The sequence below is a fragment of the Strix uralensis genome, chromosome 6, assembly GCF_047716275.1.
Source record: "Strix uralensis isolate ZFMK-TIS-50842 chromosome 6, bStrUra1, whole genome shotgun sequence".
NCBI classification, from domain to species: Eukaryota; Metazoa; Chordata; class Aves; order Strigiformes; family Strigidae; genus Strix; species Strix uralensis.
Window position 1 is genome coordinate 24,685,535 of NC_133977.1, and position 25,187 is coordinate 24,710,721.

Here is a 25,187-nt window from a genome sequence, read left to right on the forward strand (position 1 = left end):
TGCTGTTTCATTTCTACAGAGAAGCTTCACGTTAACATGAAGTGCTCAGTAATGAGATACATTACGAAACATATGTCCAGCCATAAAAAGCAAGAAAACGAATTCTCAAAGCTTTCCATTCCGCATTCAGGCACTGACAGACGAACAGCTGTGCGCACTCCTCAGGGACAGCCGGCGCGACAGCCCGTCCCCGCCCACAGGGGGCGCTGCGACCTCCCTCCCAGCCAGCACGGTCCCGCCCCCTCCGCCTCGCACCCAATGGTACGGGACCTCCCGTTCGCGCGGTCCCGCCCCCATCTCCAGATTGCCCAATAGGCCGCCAGACACGTTCCGGTGTTTTCCCCAAGTTTTTCTTCCCGTGTCTCTCCCGCCTCCTTTCCCTTTAAGCCAATAGCAGCGGGCGCTCCTGCCAGACAGCCAATGGCAGCGTGCTGCCAGGCTCGCCCTCGCCCTTCCGGTGGCCGCCTCTCAGCCGCCCCAGGTAGCAACGATGGACGCTGAGGTGCAGCAGGTAGGTGCTGCTGCCGGCTGCCATACGGCCCCGGGCCTCTCCGCGGCTGTGGGGCTGGGGCTGGGGCGGCGGCGGGCCGCAGGAGGGGGCGGTGGAGCCTGGGACAGGAGGGCGAGCCGCCAGAGGGGGCCGATCTGGGACCCTCGGCGCAGTTTCCTGCCTTCCCGGGGTGAAGCGTTTGCACGAATGAACCGAGGCCGCCTCTCCCGCAGGCTCTGCTCAATTATTACTACCAAGAAGGTTACTTCCACCACGCCCGGGCTGCGGCGGATGAGGCGCTGGGGCGGCTGGGCAGCGATCCGGTGTTCCTTTTCTACCGGGCCTACGGCGCCCTGAGAACAGGTACGGCCGGGGCTGGGGAGCTGGTTGTTGGGTCCTGTCTCTCCGCAGCCCTCCTAAAGCGCTGATCATCCTTGCATTACAAAATTCAGTCTTTAGTATGCTACACAGAAAGAAGGCACTGTTACAGAATCTGAATATTTTATCTTGCTGAGAAGATTACCAGTGTTTCGTGACTTGTCACCACCTCCCTACCCTGCCCATTCATCACCACCCCCCCACCCCCCCGTTTGAATGAAACTGATCTAGACCACATAGCGCTAAAGTGAGAAATAACAAGTATCTGTTTATTTTAAATGGTTATGTGAACATGGGTCAGGTAAACAGCTTCTTTGGAGGGAATCTGAGCCCTGCCCAAATGCCCGTTGCATTGTATCACAAAGATAAATGTGCTTGTTCTAGCTAATATCTCTTCCCTTCAGTGCAGCGGTATCTAACCTTGTATCCATCTGCCTCAGAGAAGCTGACAGCTAATACCTATTGGGAGGATCTTTGTGCACATTAAACTGTTTTGAGAAGTTTATTTAGCTAAATCTATATTTCAAGGATGTTACAGAATACTAACAAGTAACCCAAAGTGGGGGAGGGCTGTGACATGGGGGCTGGTAAGGATACAGAAGATTTGGAGGTGGTGTATCTGTTCCCAAACTCCCTGACTGGTTTTGTTTTACAATCATACGTTACTATTTATAATCATACATTCCTATTTTTCAAGATACTGTCTTTTCTATTAATGTTCAAAAGATTCATACAAAAGAGGCAAAAATCCTGGCTATATAAAGAAACAGGACCAAAAAGAGCTGCTTAATGCCCTGTATAAAGGAAATAATAAAGATTTTCATCTTTATGGCAGTTGACAGAACTAGCCCATAACTCCTTTCAAGTTCTCTGCATTGAGATGCTCTTTTCTTTGTGTCTGTTTGAAAAAATTGAAATTCACAAATAAGTGAAAATGGATGTGTGACTAATGAAAGAAGATATGAAGAAAGTGTTATCAAAAACACAGAAGAAGAATTAGAAGTAAAAACTTAAGTTAGATTGATGTTTGATGCTGATATTATCTGTCTTGAAAAATGTTATAGCCTATTCTGCACTTGTTTTCACTAGGTGACGTCCAAGAGGGTATTCGACAGTTGGAGTCTATTAAAAACAAACAGGAGGTGTCACTTTGTACAATGATGGCTCTGATTTATGCCCATAAAAAGAGCCCTCATCCAGGTACGCTCGTTAAGACAATATTGCTTCATGTTTTAAACAGCTGTGTGTGGAGATTGGAGAGCTGTAGACTAATGCTGCCTAATTTAAAAAGGTATATTGCAGATTTACGTTTGACATAGTATCTTGTACTGAATTGAGTGACAGTTATCATAATTATAAACAAAAATACCAAAACACCAGAGTGAAGAGTAAGACTGAATATTAAAATAAAACACTAAAAAAAATAAGTCTGACTTATCTACTGCAATGAAAAATCTTCTATGGAAAAAATTGAATCAAGCTTCTCATGATTATTTTTTACTCTTGTCTGATGTTGGTACTTTTGAGGAGAACTGCAATTTAAGTAGTCATTAACGTCACGCCATTTCTGTCTTTTGAGTTACCCTGATGTGGCTTCAGCCCAGAGGGCAGCTGAGCATCACACAGCTGCTCGCCCACTCCTTCCCCCTCAGGAATGGGAAGAAGAAATTAAAAGGCTCAGGAATCCAGATAAGGACAGAGAGGGATGATTCAGCCATTATGGTCAGGGGCAAAAGATAGACTTGTTAGGGGAAGAAAAAAGAACATCAATTTAATTCCAACACTACCACCACTTAACAGACAGAGTAGGACAGTGAGAAGTGTAACCATGTCTTTAAAACACCTTCCCCCCACCCATCCCTTCTTCCTGGGCTCAGCTGTGTTCCTGATTTCTCTACCTCCTCCTGCCCCAGCAGTGCAGGAGAGCAGCGTTGCAGTCAGTTCATCACATGTTGTTTTTACCACTCCTTCCTCCTCAGAAGGAGGACTCCTCACACTCCTCCTCTGCTCCAGTTGGGGTCCCTTTCATGGGAGACCTCCATGAACTTTCTCTAGCATGAGTCCTTCCCACAGGCTGCAGCTCTTCCCAAGCTGCTCCAGCATGGGTCCCTCCCACATGTTGCAGTCTTCTCAGTGACACAACAGCGTGGGCTTCCCTCAGAGTCCTGGCCTTCTTTGGGAGCAGCTGCCTGTTCCAGTGTGGGGTCCTCCACGGGCTGCAGGTGGGCGTCTGCTCCACCAGTGACCTCCATGGGCTGCAGGGGCACAGCCTGCCCTCTCACCATGGGCTGCAGGGGGGTCTCTTCTCTGCTGAACCTCCCCTCCTCCTTTCTTCCACTGACCTTGGTGGTTGCAGAGGTGTGTCCCTCACAACTCTCCCTCCTCCTCTCAGGTTCCCCTTAAATATGTTATCACAGAGACATGGCCACCATCGCTAATTGGCTCGGCCTTGTCCAGAGGCAGGTCTGACTTGGAGCCGAGGGAGCTTTGAGAGGCTTCTCACATGGGCTGCTGCTGTAGCCCCCTCTCCGCTACCAAACCCCCCCCCCCACCAAACACACACAAACCCAACACACAAATGGAGATCTTATATATGGAGAAAAGAATTTTCTGAATGTTGGTATTCCTTACCCCAATGTACAAGTGGGTTGTTTTGCTAAGCATTTTATTCCCCAAACCAGTTTGTTTATCAGGTAAACTTGACTTGTCATCAAATTATTGCCCTGGTATATTCCCGACTGTGCAGATTTATAACTGTTACTGACAATTTTGTTAAGCAGTATGACGTGAAACAACTCTAAGGACATCACTTAGTTGAGTCCCTGAAGATTAATACTGTAAGGCAGCAAAATTATGCATTTGAAGACTTTCTGAGAAAGTCATCGAAGTAAGAGTCAGACATTTGATTTTAATGGCTCCTAAAAAAAGACCAGAAATGAATGTGGGCAAAAGAGAATATTTGGCAGTAAGTCCCACACACCAAATTAGATTTCTGTGTGCGATTAACCTGATGAGAGCAACTAGCAATAACAATGAGGATGTAACACTAAAGCTAATTTTCTTAAACACATCACATATTTCCCAGGGATTCCAGAACTAAATCATCTTGTGTTTGGCATTTTAGGGCTGTTCTACAGTTAACTGTTTACTTATTTGGCAGACAGTCATATAAATACGAACATTATTGTCAAGTTTCCATTTATCTGGCAGAAGTCTCAGCTACAGATCTCAGGTTTAACAAATAGTGGGGTTCTTGCACAAATGACCATGTTGATGGGTCTTCTTTTATGTCTGTAACTGATTAATAATTTTAATTGGGAGGGATTGCCTGTGTGTTTATCAATATATAATACAGAAAACCATGTTTGCTTTGGACACCCTTGGTTTATGTGGTGCTCTTTTGTAATATTTTGAGATACTATCAACAAAAACTCTGAACAAAACCTTTTCAGATCGAGATGCTATTCTAGATTTGGATGCAAAAATGAAGGAGCAACGTAAAACAGCAGGACAGCAAGCTCTGTACTTTGCTGGCTTATTTTTGTGGCATCTTGGTCGTGAGGACAAAGCCCGTGAATATGTTGATAGAATGATCAAAGTTTCTGGTGGTGGTAAAGAGGTAACTTTTTTTTTTTTTTATGTAAAATAGTAATGGGACCATGTATACTGTGAAGCTAGGCTTATTGCATCAATGCTATTTGGAGGTTCCCTCTAGCTGATTTGTATTCTAATACTTTCTTAATGTCACAAATTCATTTGACAGGGATGAGTAGAATTCCCATAATGAATTTTTTGTCTGCTAAGTATTCATTTTCACTTAATAAATGAGAGTTCTGCATTGACCAATGGAAATAATAGCCAGTTATACCGATTTTGCTACTTGATACTGAGCATCATAACCTAGCAAAAAGCTAAGCGTGATAGTCTCACTAGAGGGAGACATCTGTTTTGAATCTGAAGACTCAATACCCAGAGGATTGGGGATTTAAATTTTCAGCAGTTGTTAAAGGCAAAATTTGCCTAGGGTTTTACTGAATGTAATTTATTTTAAATTCTTTGTAAATGTTGTATGTGGCAGTGTCTTCTGCATTTATATACAGACATCAAAATTCACTAGAATCTTTAATCTTTAAAGAGTTTGTGAAAACTTACCATGTTGGGCTTTTTTCCAAAGGAGGTATCAGCTTCAATTCAAGGAGAGAAAAAACAAACATTTTTTTTTGTAGTTGGATGTCTTCAAGGCAGAGCTGTTAAAATTGAATACATAATTGTTCTCTTATGACACTAGTATTAAACACAAATGATGTTTCTGAATTGTTCCTCTGTGCTTCAGTACATTGCTCAATTTGTAATCTACAGTTTTATGGTTTATGTGATATTATGTGAGTTAGAAATCAGCAACTATTCTAAACATTAATTTCTGAAATTATATTATGAATTTAAGTAATGCCTTAGATCATGAACTGATTATTCATTAAAATTGGTAGCAATTTTTAATTACTGGCTAGTTTTTACTAATGAAGAAATAATTAAGGACATCACAAAGCTTTAACACATTAATTTCTAAAAAGACTAAGGATACGCCATTTTGGTAAAACAGCAGTATTTATGACTTCGTTTGTTGAAACCGTAGTAGCTGGGTTTTGTTTGCTTGGTTTTGGTTTTAAGAGACCTTATTTGGGAGTGTTGCTTAGTAGAAAATATTTCCAGCTGAAGTATTTAATGGATTTCAAATAACTAATTTATTTTTTTTTTACAGAGGGACAGGCACGTACATAAAAATGTACATTAGCATTTAGATATATAGAAAACAAATAGTTTGTCTTTTTTCTAAATTCACTTTTGCTTAGCCCCTTTCCTAGTTGGACAATACAAAGTTATGTGTGCTTCAGATTTTTTGGGAGGTGGTTGGGGTGCTTGAACTTAGTGAAATATGATTTTCTTAATACATACAGTTCATTTTGATAAGATACTTTATGTACTCCTTATATAGAAGTAAAATACCTCCCTTTTTTTACATGCTTGTATATGAATTTCAGCCAGTTTCTGTTGTTTAACAAAATCATGACCTTGATTGCTAGCAATTACAAAATATGGCTCTTCTACTAAGCTTTGAATTTTAAATACATGACTCACTTCCTTAATTTTATGTTACAAAAGAGCTAGTGATATTTTATAGTTTAAATTTTTGTTTTGATGACAATTATAGTTTGGTTAAATAATCCAGCACTTCAGAATAGATTTTTATTTACTTAAGCTATAATTAAATGTCTGGAACACATACGAGAAATAAAATTCATTAATTACATGTAATCATTCCTTTAATGGAAGGACACATTTTAACTGTTAAAAGTTCTAAGTACTATTTTTTTTTTTTTTTATAATAATGTTGGGGATTTGAGAAATGTCAGGTCTTGCACACAGGTTTTTCTTTTTGATCAGACACTAGAAGAAAAAGCAGGTTTCTCTCTTTTTTCAGCACACCGTATGTTTCTCAGTGTCTCATACAAACAGGATCTTAAGAAAACATTCTGCAGAAATGTTTGCGGAAAATATTCTTACGTCTTACGTGATCACTTCTGCAAGGTTTTGTTCTGTCTGTTGAGCATGTTAGATTAGTTCAGTGCCATTGTGGTTTGTTTTTTTTTTTTAATCCTGTAAGTAAAGATACTATTTGATTAATTTAATGCTGGAATGAATTACTGATATTTTAGGTTATGCTGTAGACTGGTTATCATTTTAAATATATATTTTAAATAGTTAACAATAGATACTTTAAGACCTATTTTATTTTTAGGTTATTTCTACTTATTACTGTATCTAGTATACTTTTTTTACTACTTAGTAAAGGATTACAATTTATATTGTGTTGTTTATAGGGATTGATTTTGAAAGCATGGCTCGATGTCACCTGTGGGAAAGAAACTCACATTAAAAAAGCCGTGAAATACTTCGACGAAGCACTGCAGGAAGGCAATGATGTTTTTGCTCTGCTTGGTAAAGTAAGTTTACTTCATGATTTTAATGCTTCCTAAATGTCATATCAGTCTTGTAGAGTGATTAGAGAGGTGCTGAGAAGAGTTTTCTGTAAGTCAGTTTGTTCAAGGAGTAGAAATATAGCTCAGTCATACTCTTTTTGTTCAGAGGAACATGATGAGCTTAAAGTGTGTTAAAATGATGCACTTTTTTCTTTTTTTTTTTTCTTTCAAGAAAATCATCTACCAGATGATACTTCAGGGTCCATTAGACACCAGTGTAAAAAAGAAAGGTATAGATTAAATGGAGTCAGTCTAAATCTATATTGAGATTATAATTTTACTATGTACATAAGAAAAAACATTTTTATTCACATATTTATATGTAAGAAATGAGGTTTCAAGTTGCCTGAAAATTTAAAAGTATGTGTGATCTTTTCGTTTTTGCACGGGACATCTATCCACATTACAGAATTGCTATGTGCCATGGCAAAAAGTAGTAGTTAAATACTGTAGTGTGATCATCTATGAACGTTGTTAACACTCGTTTTTAATCATCATTAGTCTGTTTCAAGTGTTTGTTTTGATTATATTTCATTAAGGGAGAGGCATGAATTGTTTACACATTTTTGTGTTTCAGAGTATACCACTTGTTTATATCACAGACATTCTTACTCATTATTATAATGTTTGTTTCAAATTCTAAAGCGAAATGCGGAAAAAAATTGTTCAATGAAAATATGAAGACTAAAATTCAGGAGAGTGTGCACAATCATATTTGGTTAGGCATGTGTGCTTGGCTGTATGTGGACTCTTGAGTTCAATTACCAGTATATCTCAAAATTAGTTACTGCAATTAGATTTTAGACAGGCAGCTATCTTGCTACAGCTTAAGAAATTAACTCTCAGAACCTACTATATTTGCACCATATGTATCTCAAAAATATGAAATAAAATGGCATGCACACAGTCACTTGGAATATGGTAAGTAAATTTTGAGCATCAAAGGAAAATAGATGGCAACGACATCAGTGACAACTGGCAACAGTAACAGTGACGTACTGAGGTGTGGGTTTTTAGATGGTACATACCTCAGGGCTTGAAGAAATGTTTAATCTGTGAGTTGTGTTCAGTATCCTAAAATTGTGAGATGCTTTATACAAAGTTATTTGAAACCTAATAAGACAATTTAACTTCTCAGCTACATCTCTTTTTCTTGCTTGGAACTAGTAACTTGCAAATGCTGCAATTACCTTTGTTATAGAGTGCTTACCACACACCAGGCTTTTCACATCATCTTTTGCTATTTGATTGTTGCAGTTCTCTAGTTGTGGTTGATGCTGAAGTAAAACTATTACTTAAAGAAAGATTTTTCCTCACTAACTCTTTTCCCTGGTTTCTGGAGGAAAGAACTTCTGAATTTTCTCACCTGTATGAGTGTACAGACTTTTGATGTGACTTCTCTTCCTTCCATTAGGCACAGTATTTTGAGGTCCGACAGAATTATTCAGGAGCTTTGGAAACTGTGAACCAGATAATTGCAAACTTTCCAAACTTCATTCCTGCTTTCATAAAGAAAATGAAGCTACAACTAGCCTTGCAGGACTGGGAGCAGGCAGTTGAAACGGCACATAGGTTGAGTATGAAGTAGCACACCACTAATTGTGTTCTTGGTGTATTTACACTGTAAGAACACTTTGAAACAAAAGGAGATAGGTTTCCATTTATTTGTAATGAATTTGAATTCGTTTAATCAGTTGTTTTAAAAAAATAAATTTAAACTAAATTAAGTTTTATTAGAACCCAATTGCAATTCTGTGAGGATACTATATCAATATATGAATTCATTTGGATAGGAGAGGACCTTTTTTGAGATAGGCATGAAGTAACAAAGCTGTGCTTTCAGTTGAGAGCTAACTTAAAGTGACTGTGCAATACAAGTTATTTTATTCCCCTTTTATGATAAAACAGGTGATTGAGCAAAGGTTTTGTTTTGGTTTCTTTACATTCATGTTTTGTTTGGCTTTAGACTATTGCAGAAAGATGCCTTCAATTTAGAAGCCATAAGAATGGAGGCCCTGCATTATCTGTGTAGGGAAGGAAAGATATCTGAGGTGAGTCTTTTTATTAGCAGACTGTGCATAATACAGCCTTTGTAGGGACTAGATGCCACATTCACTATCTTCTTTATGTCTTCTTCTCATATACTTTGTCTGGTCCTGTGCTATACTACTTACCTTCAGGAAGAGGTATATTCACCTATTCTGACTCAAATGGCTGTTCTAGCTTATTGTTGGGGTGTTTTCTGGATGCCAAGGGAAACATAATTTTTTACCTCCATCTTTCCAGAGAACAGGAATCAAGCCAAACAGAGGTCTCCTCTGGACAGTTAATTGAATCATGTTGATTTGAATCATCAAAACAATCTTTTATTATTTAAATGCACTTCTGGTAAATGCAAAGTTATTGTAAGCTTTCCATTAATTTTAAGTATTTTATTAATTGAAATAAGGGAAATAATGAGGTCTTGTAGTGATAAATTTTTGGAAGGGGGTCATAGTCACTTAACAACAGTCTGTGATATTAGGTTGTATAATATGTGCTTTGTTCACCCTTTTTTGACTATTACTGGGGTTTTTTTAGCTTTAAGAATTCTCTTTAACCTTTCCTTCTACTCCCAAGATCCTTTTCTGCACAGGGATATATGCATGCATTTTGTACATATGATGCTTGTGCCATTTTTCAGGAAATTTTAAAATACATTATCTGAATTGTTACAAAAAAATCATTAAATATTTTAAAATATATTTTTCTCATTATGCAAACATGCTGCTATAATTTAAGTAGAGATTTAGCAAAAAATGTAAACCATTTTCAGTGTTTTGTAGGTTTTTTTCAGGTTCTAGAGAAAAACGTTGTTTAACACATTTTTAGTTATTGCAAAGAACTCTTTAGTCATTTGTATATTTATAATCAAATTTAAGTCTTACTCATACACAACCATAGGAAATACAGAGAAACAGTAACAGTTGCAGTCTCCAATTCAATAAAGCTGTACATTGCTGGACATGGTAGGGTGTAAACAAAAGATTCTGGGGTAAAATGTCACATGTGACTAAGAATCATGCCTAGGAAAAAAATAAATAACCTGATGAGATTTAAATATGATTCAGGTGTGTACTTCTAAAATCATATTAAAAAACACCTATGTACCTTATCATTGTAACCCAAGAAGTTAGTCTAAAGTACCTTAGGTGGTTTGAGAAAGTGTGATGTTAAAAGTCTGAACATCTGGAAGTGCTTTCATTTTGAGCATGTGTGTCTGTATCACACTGAAGCCCAAACAAGATTCACAGATCAGTTTCCTCAGACTATCTTGCTTTATGGGACTCTTCCTGTATGTCAGATTCAGCTCAAGTCTTTAACTCTTTTTAGAGCATGTATAGAGGACACAGGATCTACTTTATTGTCGCTTTACTATTACCGAGTATTTTTCTAGGAATTCCAAAATAAATCTTAACTCCTAGCCCTGAAAAGTTCTGAGTTTAAATTTCAAGATATTATTGCATAGTAAAACATGTGACTAGTTTTTAGTGAAAACTGTTCAATTGTCCTAATCTGTTAATTTTTTCTATGACATATTCTCCAAGGCTTCAGTAAGACTGGGAGACCTAATAAAAGCACTGGACAGGTTAGAACCACGTAATTCACAGCTCTTCTGCAAAATGGCTTTAGCTTTCAGTAGAACAGTGAGTATGCTTTTTTCTTAAGCAGCATACAACTATCTATATATCCTGGTTTTTTTTGTTTTCTGGTAGACAGATGTTCAATGACTACTAAAAAGTAGAAGAATGTAGACAATTGAAATAGATTACATTGTGTAGCCTTTGGTAACTATGTTTTTGAAGTTTTACATTCAGTATGAATTACAATACTTAAGCCATCTCATTTCAAAAATGTTTTTACTGCTTGCTTTTAAATGAGAAACAGGTTTCCAATGGAAATTACACTCAAAAGTCCACCAACCATATTCTTAATGTAAGAATGTGACAAGGTTAATCACATAGTCTTGAAACTGAAGGTTTCTTTAATCTTTGTATTTATCAGAATCATTTTAAGGAAGCATTCAAAGCAGTATCAACTATTCCTTATTGTATGGTATTGTATATTTATGTTTGACACCAGCACACTTTAATGTCACAAGTTTTGTATAATTACTACAGATTACATTAGTCTTATATGAGATGTTGTTGTCTTAACTGCTACAGCAATATTTGGTGTGTTTTTCTGCGTGAATCTGAAAAATAAGATAAACTTAAGGTTTAAAGATTATTCTTACCATTAGTGTGGCCGGAACCAGCTCATCCTTCAACATACACTAACCTTAGTTGAAAGAGCATTTGATTTGGCATCCAACAATGCAGAATTTGCTACTGAACTTGGCTACCAAATGATTTTGCAAGGGAAAGTGAAAGAAGCTTTAAAGTGGTACAAGACTGCTATGACACTTGATGAAACAAGTGTTTCTGCACTAACTGGTAAGGTCTTACACTTTCTTCTGGTTTTTACTGGTCTTAAGACACAGACAGTGCTTTTTCGATCAAGTTTTCCTTACTACTGCTACTAGGAAATTGTAGAACTATTAGAACAGGAGCATTAGACAGTACTACCTGATTGATGTTCTGCTGTCTTCCTTGTAGCAACAGTTTCTCCTCAGTGGATATGTATTTTGGTATTCCTTGTGAAAAATGAAACTTTTCTCTTTTAAATTAGAATTCCAGAAGTAATGGTAAGGACAGAGATGTGGCTGTATTTTTATCTTTTTAAAACTTTATTTTATTTCTATAGTGCCTAAGAACTATAGAGAACTCTTAGGCACTACAAAAATAAAAAATTCAAGAGCAGTTGATAGAACAAGCAGTCCATGGCTACATATGTGTCTAAATTAGATTGAAAAACATAATGAAGTCAAAACATCTGATACTTTTGATGTACATGTTATGTTCTTTGGAAAAAAAAAAAAATTGCTTTTGATGCAGTTCAATTGCTGTCAAGTAAATGGAGAGTAAATGTGGCATACTTGCTTCACAGATTTTCCCCTGAATTTTTCTCCATGACTAGGCCATTGCCTTCTAACCTAAAACTTCAAACAGTATGAAAACTTTAGAGAGTAGGGGTGGTTTGTGCATGTGGTTGGGGATGTGTGTGGGTTTTTTTAATTTCATTTTGCTTCTTGTACTTGTTCTGAATTTAGAAGCTGAACTTTATGGTGCTTCTACTTAGTCTAGAACCAGTTGAAGATTTACCGTTTTAAACTTTGTAATATAAGGGATGACATCTTTCCATGAAACTGCTCTATAGCATTGCATATATTAATGTATCAATTGTGTATCATCTATCCTATGTGTTTCTAAGTACATAAAGTCTGCATTACCAGAAGTCTTGATCTATTCTTCCTTCTCCTGTCACCACTTTGTGAAGAGGTTGAGGAGACAAAAAGTTAATTCTGGAAAACAAAGCATGTGCCTGACTAGGAAGACAAATCTGCCATAAAATGTTTAAATATGTTACAGGAATTATCCGTTGTCAGCTAATACAAGGGCAGTTAGAAGATGCAGAGCAGCAGTTGGAGTTTCTTAATGAAATTCAACAGTCCATTGGGAAATCTGGGGTAGGAGACATCTTCCTTCATTAAAATGCTTTGATTACAATCTGAATTGTGGTCTACTAGCTGCTTCACGTTCTATATTTCAGTCACTTCAACAGAGCATTCTTCATGGACTACCATTAAATCTAAATTTCAGTTCTTCTTCCTATCAGTCTAAGTTGATGTGTTGCCTGACTGCAACACAAGGCTGTTTGCTTGCAGAACAAAAACATCATTGCCTTCCGGCAGTGCTTTATCTCTGAAAATAAGTTTTAAACATCAGGAACGGAGGGATATTAATTATTCTCAGGATTTTGCGCTCAGAAAAATTTAGAGCTTCTTGCACAAATTAAAGGAATGCATTGATACAATAACTAAATGTCTTACAGTATACATAAATACAAAGAAAAAATGGCTAACATAATAATTATGTAATATTGTATGAGTAACAGATGAACATATTGGAGTATGGAGAATGTTTGATTTCTTCTTTTCTGCAGGAATTATCTTTCTTGCGTGCAGTCCTAGCTATGAAAAAGCATAAGAGACAAGAAGAAGTTATTGCCTTATTGAATGATGTTCTGGATACTCACTTTTCATCTTTGCATGGTTTTCCTCTTGGTGTGGAATATTTTGAAAAACTAAACCCTGATTTCTTGCTAGAAATCATTAGGGAATATCTTAATTTTTGCCCAGCACAGGTAAGCAGCTGTAGATCACAACTGTATGAAAACGGAAATTATTCTTGGATTTCATTCTGAGATCAGTTAATCATGAAGCAAATATTTAGAAATTTCCCCTCTTAAAATGTGAATTTGTTTGAAGTAAAAGTATGTTTTAAGATATTATACCAGTAGTTAATCAAAATAACTATGAAAATACATCTTTCATGAAGTAAGCTTTTTGTCAGCTCAGGGTATCTTTTCAATACACGTTCTTTCTTCTTTTCAATTTCTTTTGTATGTTGGTAAAAATCAGTGGAATACTACTTTATTATTACTAATTCCAAAGAAGAATCTCACTTTCTTAGATGGCTAATTTTCTGTGACTGAATTTGCTTGTGCTAGTTTTGGCAACAAGAGCATGTAGAACTTAAATTGAAGAGGGACCTGACATATCTAGAGCAGAAGAAACACGTTTAAAGTTTCTTTAAATTTTGTCTTCCTTAAATAAGTTATTGTTCTGAAATAGCTGGGAGCCGACTTTTGTTATCCTGTCAATAGCTGATTTCTAATCTAATTAGAGAACATTTCTATAAATATTTGTTTATGTATAGTTTTAAAATCTAACAGGCAGACAAGTAGTTTTCCATTGTTGTGATCTGTCCCACCATCTATAATGAAATGATAATGTTTGAAAGTCATCAGTAACAATGACAATTTCATGTCACAGATGGAGATAAATAAAAAATGTCATTCTATGAGGTAGTGTCTTGTCTGAAGGTTTCCCTGGGGTATATTCCAGAAGTACTTACTGTCAATGATGGATTTTTAATTTGGAATGAGAACTGGTTTTCCTGAACTACTGTCTGTAGAACGGTTTGTAAAACTAAAGATAGGCTTTTTCTGAAGTTTCATTATTCCTTTATTGCAAAAAGGAATTTGTGGTATTATAGCCAGGTGGTGGAGGCTTCCAGTTTGATAGTGGATTGCTGCTTCCCCATGGCATGGGTCCTGTGGAAATGTTATCTGTGAACAGAAAGATCTTTAGGTTGCCTTTTCTGTTTTTATATATAACAATTAACAACTAGCTAAAGTAATAGAGGAAAGTGAGCAACGTTTCTGATAATGAGCAACTAAAATGTACATTGTACTAGCAGTTCACATGAAGGTAGCTGTTTTTCAGCTGATATTTTCAGTTTGCTGCTAGCAGTATGGGTATGTTCTGTGGCGTGAAATGTGAGGGTAGGGGGACAGGACCAGAACCTTTTCTTCTCATCCTTCTGGTCATTCATTCCAATTTAAACTCTCTTGAAATTTAGTTCGTGTTACCATTGTGTTGGATGAGTTGCCATAGTAATTCAGAGTATGTTGCCAGATGTTTAGGGACTGACTCTTCAGCTTATGTCAGGTCTGAAGTGTTCTATCATCCCTGAAGTCCATGAGGCTGTCTTGTGTTCCTGCTGATATCATGAAGTTGCCCCCTTAAATTTAAAACATACTTTTATATTTCTTCACATTGACAGCTTACAGCTTTTTGGTCTGAAGAAAATGACAATGCTTTGCTGTTGCTCATTTGAGTTTAAAGTGAAGCTCCAACTTAAAATGAAAATGAAGTTCAAAACATGTCGACTGGAGTGTTGTTTTTTGTTATTTTTTTTCCCCACTCCTAGCCTGCAAGTCCTGGGCAGTCTCCTTCACCACTTCTCAAGCACTGTGCTTCTGTTCTTGAAACTGTGGTAAAAACTGTGCCTGGTCTTCATCAAGCTGTCTTTTTAATTGCGAAAGTGAAATACTTGTCAGGTAATAGTTATATGAATGTTTAGCTATATACCTCTTTAGTTTCTTTAATATAAAATGTTAATTTCACACTTTTAAATCATAATGAATATTTTTCTTTCACTGCAGGACACTGCATTACAGCCAAGTGAAGAACATTTGCACTATCTTTTTTTTGATTTGTATGAGCATATCTTAATTGTACAGACACATAAATATGGTATTTTTTAATCTGTTGCTTCCAAAAAAGATCACTTATTGAATGATTTACAGATGAAACAATGGGAAAATACCTTTGACCTGGCTTTGATTTCATTTCATAGCCACATAATACTTCATATATGAGTTTACTCACTAAATGCTCATATGTATTAAAAAAAAATAAATTGGTGAATAATTAATAAATGCTCTATATTTAACCTCTGTATTTCATATCAACTACTTTTTCACTTTTTTTAAATTCCTAGGGGATATTGAAGCAGCCTATAGTAATCTACATTACTGTCTTGAGAGGAATCCTTCTTATGCAGATGCACACTTACTGATGGCCCAGGTGTATTTGGCTCAAAACAATACTAAACTATGTTCTCAATCCTTGGAACTTTGTCTGAGCTACAATTTTGAGGTGAGTTGGACAGAAGAATGAAACCATTTTATTTGGTCAACCATCTGAAGTTACATGTTTTTGTATATAATAATTTTTAAACTGATCTTTTTCTGACTCTTCCACTACAAGTTTACTATCTAAATGTTTATATGAATGTGGTATCTGAATATTTATCTAAGAAATGACCATAAGGACAAAACTAATACCTTATTACAATGTATTGAAATACAAAGGAACTAAAGGGTAGCTTGTTCTCAAATCCTTACATAAATAATAAAAACATTTGTACTTCCAGACTAACCTTGCAAAGTCTTTAAAAGCCAACATAGAAGGACTTGAAAAGTGATCCAGTGTTTTTCTGGACTTTTTGCACAGATGTACTCGCTAATGAAGATGTGCACAAATGCATGAGGGGATCAGAGAGGGGTCTGTAGCTACCTCTTAACAAGTCATGCTGCTTTAAGCACTCTTAACTGTTACAAGAGTAGCCATCTGCTATGCTCTCTTCCATTAATGTCGTATCTTTGTCTATCTTTTCTGTCCCTTCAGAAGCAAATTTGGTAAATTAAGCACAGTATTAGAAAACTCACTGTTTTGCAATGGTCCTCACCAGTTTTATAGCTTGGAGCTAATACATTGCAGTATGGGATTTTTGATTTGTTGACATCAGTAGAACTTTATATGTAGGATTAACACCGAGTTGGGAACACTCTATACAGCACTCACTAGGTCTGAGTTATGCTAAGTCTCTTGACATAGCTTAGCTGAAAAGTGAGAAACTACCATTTCCTTGCAAGCATGCTCCCATCTTGGTTCCATCCTCCAAGTGATGCAAGAAAGCTGAGCATTAATTACCTAGTTAGGAGACACTGAGGCGCTTGCAACTCTGTACACAGTTACATTTCCCTTATCGACATTTCCTTTTCATGTGATATATGTTTTAAGAAGGTGGCGAAATGGCAGGCAGGACTTGTGCCAAGTAATTATTGTATACTTATTTTATTAATAGCCTGATGAAGTGTGCATACAGCAGTGTGGGAGATTCTCAGAATCCCTCAAGATTCAGTCTAGTTTCAAATAATTCTGTAATGAATGTTTTTCTACCCCAAAGTCTCATGTAATAGTTTTTCTTTTTTTTTAATTAAAAACTTAATTACTAGTTTGCATACTCTTTGCAAGTTCTAATATTTTCATGAGTAAATTATTGAAACTGAAATCTGATATATTTGGAGGAAAGAAGGAACCAAGGTCAATATTTTAAAAAAAAAGTCTTTAAAAGGGTTTTTTACTATGCATAAAGTAAAATTTGGAAACTCCTTATCTCATTATGTATTTTTTTAGGTGAGAGAACATCCTGTTTATCACTTAATTAAGGCCCAAACCCAGAAGAAGATGGGGGAATTATCAGAAGCTATTAAGACCTTACAGATGGCAAAGAATTTGCCTGGAATGAGAAAACGTACAGCTTCCTCAAAAACAAAAGGGAAAAAAATTGAAATTGATGCAAGTGATCGTGTGTCTGTCTTCCTAGAGTTAGTAGAAGCTCATCGTTTGAATGGAGAACCGGTAAGATGGCAGACTTGTTAAGACGTAATACACCTCAAAACAGTTTCCTCTTCCCATTAACAGAAGTGCCTATCCTCATTAGTTTGGAATAGAAAACCATAATTTCTTTTACCAAGAGGATTTGCTTGGTAAAATTTCCAAGATGTTAATATCTGACTTGACAGCTCGTACCTTAAATTGTACAGAGAAGAAAAACCTACTTGCAGGTGCTCGATTTTGAGTCTACAAAACCCCTTTAATTTTGAGGAGGAGATACTGTTGATGTTCATTTGCCAGCATCTAGATTCCTATTTTGCTGTCACAATTCTATTAGAAATATTTTTGGATCATGCCCTTATCTTTGTGTAGCAGCATTCCTTACTGTCAGCTGTACCTTAATAACCCGTAGAAAACTACAGATGTATAAGAATATAAGAGAAGCCATATGATCATGTAATTGGAAGCAACCTCTGGAGGTCATCTGGCTCAAAGCAGGACTTAGAGCAAGGTGCTAAAGGCATTGTCCAGTTAAATTTTGAGCATCGCCTTGTATATATACGATGCAAATGTTATTTTCTCTATTAAAACTTTTTCTGGTAGTTCATATCACGCAAATTTTATTTACAAAATCAAGAGGAAAAAACCATTTTAAATGTTTTAGCAAGACAAACAGATCCTATGGATTAGGGTTTTTTTGTGGGTTTTTTGGTTGGTTTGTGTAATGCCCCCAGACATTTATTTACTTACGATGTCTTCATTTTTGGTTGCTCAGTAACAGGAAATACATTAATTCTATTGGTTTTATTATTTGCAGCATGAAGCTGCTATAATACTGCAAGATGCCATAAATGAATTTTCTGGAACTCCTGAGGAACTAAGAGTTGTGATTGCAAATGCAGATTTGGCAGTTGCTCAAGGAGATGTTGAACAAGCCTTGACTATGCTCCGAAATATTACACCTGAGCAGCCTTACTTTGTACAAGCTAAAGAAAAAATGGCAGATATTTATCTTCAGTACAGGAAAGATAAGAAGTTATATGCTGGCTGCTATAGGTAAAAGTTTGTGGTGTGTGTGTATGTCTTCGTAGATGTTTAATGGTAGCATGGTGAGCTCATTTTTTCCCTTTCTACTACAATAAGTCAGAAATGTTTAGTGATATAATGAGTTCATTTGAGTAAGTGTTGTAACATTTAAAACAGTAATTGGAAGTACTATTTTGGAAATATATCTCAGATATTTTGTTTTATTTTCAGAAATAAAAACTAAAATGTGCAGAGGGTAAAAGTGTTGTGCCCTATTTGTTGTTTAGATACCTATATTGACATGTTAAATATCGAGCAAGGTTCTGTCTTCTGTTTTCAGAGACCTAGTAGAAAAACTGCCAAGTGCTCATACTTTTCTTCTTCTTGGTGATGCATACATGAATATTCAAGAGGTAAGTGCTTGCTAGAGATGAATAGAATGATTGAGTCATTTGTTGACATTGGCAAGTTGAGACAATGTAGCATGCTGGCTCTTATTGATTGGTAGTTGGCAAACAGAAACTGCTTTAGGATGTAAGACAACATAATTACTGGGTACGAATGTAACTGTTCTAAGTTCAAAGAAAAAGATGTTGAAAATGCATTTCTTCCAATAACTGGGTGAAAGTCAAGGAGGGAGTTTTATCTAGAACATTGACTCATGAGACTAACAAAATCTAAAGTGAGAGCTAAATTAAATTCTAAACGTCTTCAACTTCTTTCTGAAGAGTTTTGAAGCTTAGAATAATTCTAGGTAACTTAGTTGTCATATTGAAAGTTTTACTTAAAAATCTTAAATTATTGAATCCCTATACATTTTTTACATCCTTTGATTTCTTGATGAACTGGAAATGTTATTCAGTGTTTGTAGAAGACAGTGCAGTCAAGTGGACATAGGAATTTGAAGGATACACATTTAAATTCATATTTTGAAAGGGTTAGGACATACAACTAATAGTTTAGATTGTTAGTTTGGGGATCTCTACGTGATTAATGGTTGTTTACTTATTAATGTTTATGTGTAGTTTTCCCTTTAGTAAAGAATGATAAAGCCAGAGGGAATTTGTTTAGATCTGCTATAACATGGCTAGAGGAGAGAAATGGATGGTTGTCCAACACAGTAATAAATTTGCATAAGTTTGTTAACTAGTGAAAATAGTAGTAGAGAAATTTCAGTGGAAAAATAATCACATTAATTCAAACTCTTTGCCAAGTTCTCTCCCCGTTCTTGATTAGCATGGAAATGTAAATTTACATGGGCTTTACACTTCCTGCAATGTCATAGTGACCATTCTTCTCTCAGATGTATTGTAGCTTATGAACCAGTAGTACTTGCCAGTCATTCCTGGAGATGTTACCAGATTTAGTTTTCTTCATACACCTTTTATCTTAATTCTTGACTTCTGTGTTTTTATCTTCTATTGCTGAAGCCCGATGAAGCCATAGAAGTCTACGAGCAGGCCTTGAAGAAAAATCCAAAAGATCCAGCTTTAGCAAGTAAAATTGGAAAAGCCTTAATCAAAACACATAACTATTCAAAGGTATTCTATAAGTACTGTATTAGGCTAATTAATATTGTGTCCATTATTGTCAACATGTGGGCTTTGCCTAATTTTGTTTTCAGGTTGGGTAGAAGCATTCCACTTCAAAGCGCTAAACAGACTTTTTATCCTGAAAGTAAGTTTGTAGATCCCCTTCAAAATGTCTGGTCACTCAGCTATGTGGCTCTTGCACAGGACAGGGAAGCGAAGAAAGTATTTTGGGACAGCCTGGAAAGGAAGCAAGCAGGGCTGTAGTGCTGGGGAAATGGTGTGATTTTACCCTTAGTGCTTACATTCAGGAATCTTGAACTTGGGTCTTTTATGTTTTGTTTACATCTCACAGAGCCTTTTATTACAATATTCTTAAATAGTCTCCACGTTGCCAAAAAGACTTAACTGTTTTGTGCTTACAGTACTCTCACGCATATGTGCTGTGAAGGAAGCTGAGAGTTTCTTATTTCTTTTTTGGAAGAAACCAACATCCTCCCAAGTTGGCATGTACATTCTATACAAGAGGCTTTGACATGGATTGATAGACAAGTTGCAGAGGAATCAGTGCCAACTTCCTAATTTTCAATATCTGTTCTTTTTTCTAGTCACTTGTATTGAAATAACAAACAATAAATGGGTACAGAAAGAGTCTGGGAGACCAAGTAAGAGAAGTGGCTCTGTGTTTTCTATCAGCAGCACCTCTTCCATAAATGCTTAGTACTATCTTCCTCTGTACTTACGGAAGTTATTTCAAATAATGGTGTCTCTATATTTTGGACCTGGCAGAAGTTAGGAGGAGGGCCACAAAGATGATCAGGGGGCTGGAGCACCTCCCCTGTGAGGACAGGCTGAGAGAGTTGGGGGTGTTCAGCCTGGAGAAGAGAAGGCTCCAGGGAGATCTTATAGCGACGTTCCAGTACTTAAAGGGGGCTACAGGAAAGATGGAGAGGGACTCTTTATCAGCGGGTGTAGGGATAGAACGAAGGATAATGGTTTTAAACTGACAGAGGATAGATTTAGATGAGATATAAGGAAGAAATTCTTTACTGTGAGGGTGGAGAGACACTGGAACAGGTTGCCCAGAGAAGCTGTGGCTGCCCCCTCCCTGGCAGTGTTCCAGGCCAGGTTGGACGGGGCTTTGAGCAACCTGGTCTAGTGGAAGGTGTCCCTGCCCATGGCAGGGGGATTGGAACTAGATGATTTTTAAGGCCCTTGCCAGCCTGAACGAGGCTATGATTCCATGAAATCTATTTTCTGCATTGGATTCAGGACAGGACTGTTCTCTCCCATCATCACTTCTTTTCAGATTTAATACTAATTGAAGGTTCCAGTCTGAGTTTGTGTATTACCAACTCAGATTAAGTGACACCTGCGCATTCAAGCAATGCACTATGCCATCTTACCTGTTTAAAGTTGCATGTTTATTACCATTGTGCCAGCAGGTTGACTAAGAAGAAACATGGTGTTAGCCCCATGGAGTAACCCCAAAACTTCTCTATCTTCTGGCACTGTCTATTTAATAGATTTTTTTTCAGGAGAATTAATAACCAAGCAAGTTACCAAGCAGTGACTGGGGAGTTCTGTTGCATAGAAATCCTTCTACAGATTTCATTCTTACCATGTTGAATGTGAAATATTCAGTGTGTTGTTCCAGGGAATATACAGTTTTTGTATTTGTGATGTATGAGCAGGTTCTTGCATTTGTGCAATGTGATTGGTCAACTGCACTTACACTGTTTTCAGGTTGGGTAGAAGGAAGCCTTTCACTTTAAAGCACTAAACAGTCTTTTTATCTTGAAAGTAAGTTTGTAGATAGATCCCCTTCAAAATATCTGGCCAAAGGCACAGTTACATTCTGGTGGATACAAATCTGGTGAATTGTAGTTCTGGTGACTTGCAGTTTATGTGGTTTTGGGCCTGCACTCAAACCCATGTTTAATTACTTCTCCATTGACCCAGTTTTACTACATCTCCTAGCCTTAAGATTGGCTAGGACAGTAGTAATGGAGGCTTTAACTTATTGTAGGAAAAACAGAAGAAAATGTTTGGGGAAAACATGAAGGAGCAAATGATTTTATTTGGGCAACCTCAAACTACTGGAGGGTGTGTCCAAATTGTGTTTTGTGTTAGAATTTTCACTTGCTTCTGTTAAGTCAGCATTACAAGCAGCTCAGTATATGATTCCTATATTGCTCCATGATACTTCAAACATTTTTAGTGTATGTGTAATAATCTAATGTACTCTGAGGGTTCCTCGAGTAGTTACAGAAAAACTTGTAATCTATATGGTGATGGGTGTTTTATGGACTTTGATTTTTTTTTTTTTTATTTTGCGACTTCACCTATATTATGCTTAGGATGCTTAAGCCTAAATAGGTAACCTGCCTGATATGTGCATTATTAAGCATGTTAAAACATGTTCTGTTTTAAAACAATGAAAGTTAATAAAATATTTCAAATTCATAGTTTATTGATCCATAACATTGCTTTTTGTTGTGAGTAAATATTTGACTTTTTTAATTGATATGATTGTCAGTTTTTATGTTTAAAAATGCAAAGTAAGAAGACTCCTTTCTATTAGATTATGCTTAGTTGGTATTTTTAAACTTTTCATTACTACTTTTTTCTTCATGTTTTGCAGGTAGACTTTGGGAAAATATTTGTCCTTTGTATACAGTAAACCAGAACTTTATAACTCCAGTCTGAATGGAATTATCGAACTTCAGCAGCTAATGAAAACGTAGTTTAATTGGCAGCGATCCTGTCAAAGATAGAAAGTGATAATGTGGTTAGGCTATGTAAATGCATGTTTCTCAAAATGTGGGCTCTAGTTATTCTATTTATCTTTAATTTGACATTACATGTTTGGAAGCCTGAACTTGCAACTAAATAGCATCTTTTTTAATACAGTATTTACTAGAAATCACTTTTCTACATCTCTACAAGAGAACTGAAGAAAGAGAAAACTCTAAGCAGCATGTAATTAAATATCTGAGTAGCAAGGTTGTTGCCTTTAAGATTTGTCTTTAAATAATAATCACACTTTTGTTTCTTCCTTTTAGGCAATCAGTTACTATGAGGCTGCATTGAGAAGCGGTCAACAGAATTTTCTTTGCTATGATTTGGCTGAGCTTTTAATGAAACTGAAGCAGTATGAAAAGGCAGAAAAAGTACTTCAGCAAGCTTTAGACCATGAGCCTGGTAGGAATGTTATTTCTTTACAGCAAGACATACAATTTCTACTGTTTGTGTTTTCTCTGTGACTCTAAGGAATAAACAAGTTCCATATAAACTTCTTCTTTAACTGTAAAACACGGGAAATTATTAAGTGATAAATGAGAAATGCACTCTAAAGTAAACTTCACTTGCATTTAAAGGTGCTTTTGCTAGGACTTTTAAACTTGGAACATCTGTGGGTAGATGAAGTCAGTAAATGCAATAGCAGAGCTGCACATGTGCAAGGTTCTTTCTCTTCTGTGCTAACACATGTTCTGATTGTGAATTGATTAGGTAGAGATGAGTCATTGCTGCTGTTAGGAATGGTTGTTTAGGTGGTAAATGCTACACAGTATCCTTAGAGCAAAGAGATTGGACTGGTGGAAGATGTCTCTTAGGATCCTGTTTTACATATTAAGAATATGCACTTACAAAGATAAAACTTTTGGATTTTTTCCCTTGTTTTTGTTAAAAGGCAATTAAGAAGTTTTAAGGTGTTCCGTGTGAGATATTGAGCCATGCCCTTAAGGAAGTCTTTTTGCAGTGGTTTAATTGTGTTTGTTGACTTTTGTGTCTATCTGAATACAGAAACAGTTAGTATTATCAAGTCTTATTACTAGTCCCTTCTGTAAGCTTTTCTTCTGTCACTATTTTACTCCTCTTTCATAATGTGCAGGGCAGTGTTGGTTTTCTGTCTTGTTTACTTCTTACTGAAAAAATCCTCTCATTTAATGTTATATTCCTGTCTTAGTTAAGCCTTTGAGGATCTGGCTAACTTAATAATCATGCTCAAGACAGCTTGATCTTCTAGTGTGGAAAGATAAATTAGCAGTAAATACAGTTTGCCCCATGTACTACAAAATCTCTTCCATCTTACAATGAAACAAAAAATACATAAGACAGTATCCTTTTTGTACATCTTTGATATACATGCATTCTCTACATGAAAAAAAGGTATATCCCATTGGCTGGTTGGGAAAACTATTGAGCAGTTTAATATCTTTTTTTAGTAATGCTAAAATACCCTTCATTTGTGAAAGAAAAATGAAATATAGGAAATGTACTGGAAGGAATGATCTTACATGGTTGGCTACACGGCCTAATCTCTGATTTGGAATAACAAGTGTCAATTACAGCACTTTGAAGACAGTTTGCTAATAGAGTATAGCTCAATATACTCACTTTTATTTTTTAAAATTCTAGTAAAGATAAAACTTGGATTTTGGTGGCTTTTATGTTTTAACATGGAACTGTGCTCAAGACACCACTTTGTCAGTAGATTAACATGAGTACAAGCCAGGGAGAACTTGTATTTTTCAAATATTATTTTATGCATATATATGTTTTAACCATTATTCAAAAGTACCTTGCTGCTTTTTGAGTAGATACTGAAATATTTAGTTCAAATAACTGTATTTGTGTCTGTTCCAGACTGTAGCAAAAGAAAGGTAGTTTGAGGTCTGACTAGAAATTTCATCAGGCAATCTTATGCTTTTTGGGTGTGCAGTAGCATTCAGTGAATCAGTTTGGATATTTTTCATTGACTTTGAGGAGGATTTTTAAACAAGAAATGTCAGGAGTGGCTTTATTTCCTGTCCACTTAAATCAAAAGTTTTCTTTCATATTTCTGAGAATACAAATAGACTAGACAGTCAATTTTTTTTGTATTCCTTTTGCATCTTTCAATGTTTTTAGTCTTGAATCTGTTTGTAGGTTGTAATGTTTACTCTGCCCACTGACAACACAGTCAAACAACAGCCAAATCACAGTCCTAAATACATAAGATTGAGCTGTGAATTTTTCACTTAAGCTCCTGCCTAGAGTATACGGAGAGCTTCGTCTTTCTTTGACTTAACCAGAATCAGTTCTTACAAGAATGTCTGTTTAATGTAATTCTTATAGTTAACGAGTTGTCTTCTCTGATGGAAGATGGACGTTACCAGGTGCTTCTGGCAAAAATTTACAGCAAAATGGAGAAGATTGATGAAGCTATTGTTTCATTACAGCAGGTAAAGGGAAAAACAAAAAAAACCTATGAAATCTTGCAATGTCCTTCCTTTTATCCCTGTTTTCATTTTTATCCCAGATTCTAACTGTAATATTTTTGTGAATGAGGAAAACTCATACATGGTAGGGTTAAAGCACCAGTGACTGGTGCAAAATGGTGGTTAGAAAGTCTAAGCTTTTTGTGAGCAGTGTTATCTGAATTTTAGATCAGAATGCAGGCTTTTACTGGAAGCCTGCATTTGTACTATGCCTTCATTTGCCTGTGGAGCATAGCTTTAGCAGAGCAGGTGAAAACAAAATTGACTGTGGGCACAGCTAGGTTATGTATC

General features: G+C 36.4%; 1 protein-coding gene across 2 annotated transcripts in view; it reads left to right on the forward strand.

Annotated features, from left to right (window-relative positions):
- The first annotated feature begins 426 nt into the window (after positions 1–426).
- The window catches only part of TTC21B (tetratricopeptide repeat domain 21B), a 41,976-nt gene continuing 17,215 nt past the window's right edge, over positions 427–25,187 (forward strand). For both annotated transcript variants that reach the window (XM_074873305.1, XM_074873306.1), the window contains exons 1-19: positions 427–511; positions 724–853; positions 1,958–2,068; positions 4,321–4,487; positions 6,748–6,870; positions 8,321–8,478; positions 8,873–8,957; positions 10,494–10,592; positions 11,189–11,381; positions 12,417–12,514; positions 12,991–13,191; positions 14,823–14,952; positions 15,396–15,553; positions 16,877–17,101; positions 17,895–18,133; positions 18,444–18,516; positions 19,534–19,644; positions 22,698–22,836; positions 24,754–24,860. In XM_074873305.1, coding sequence (XP_074729406.1) covers positions 491–511; positions 724–853; positions 1,958–2,068; positions 4,321–4,487; positions 6,748–6,870; positions 8,321–8,478; positions 8,873–8,957; positions 10,494–10,592; positions 11,189–11,381; positions 12,417–12,514; positions 12,991–13,191; positions 14,823–14,952; positions 15,396–15,553; positions 16,877–17,101; positions 17,895–18,133; positions 18,444–18,516; positions 19,534–19,644; positions 22,698–22,836; positions 24,754–24,860 — 2,568 coding nt within the window. In that variant the 5' untranslated portion in view covers positions 427–490. The remainder of the gene's footprint in view (positions 512–723; positions 854–1,957; positions 2,069–4,320; positions 4,488–6,747; positions 6,871–8,320; positions 8,479–8,872; positions 8,958–10,493; positions 10,593–11,188; positions 11,382–12,416; positions 12,515–12,990; positions 13,192–14,822; positions 14,953–15,395; positions 15,554–16,876; positions 17,102–17,894; positions 18,134–18,443; positions 18,517–19,533; positions 19,645–22,697; positions 22,837–24,753; positions 24,861–25,187) is intronic.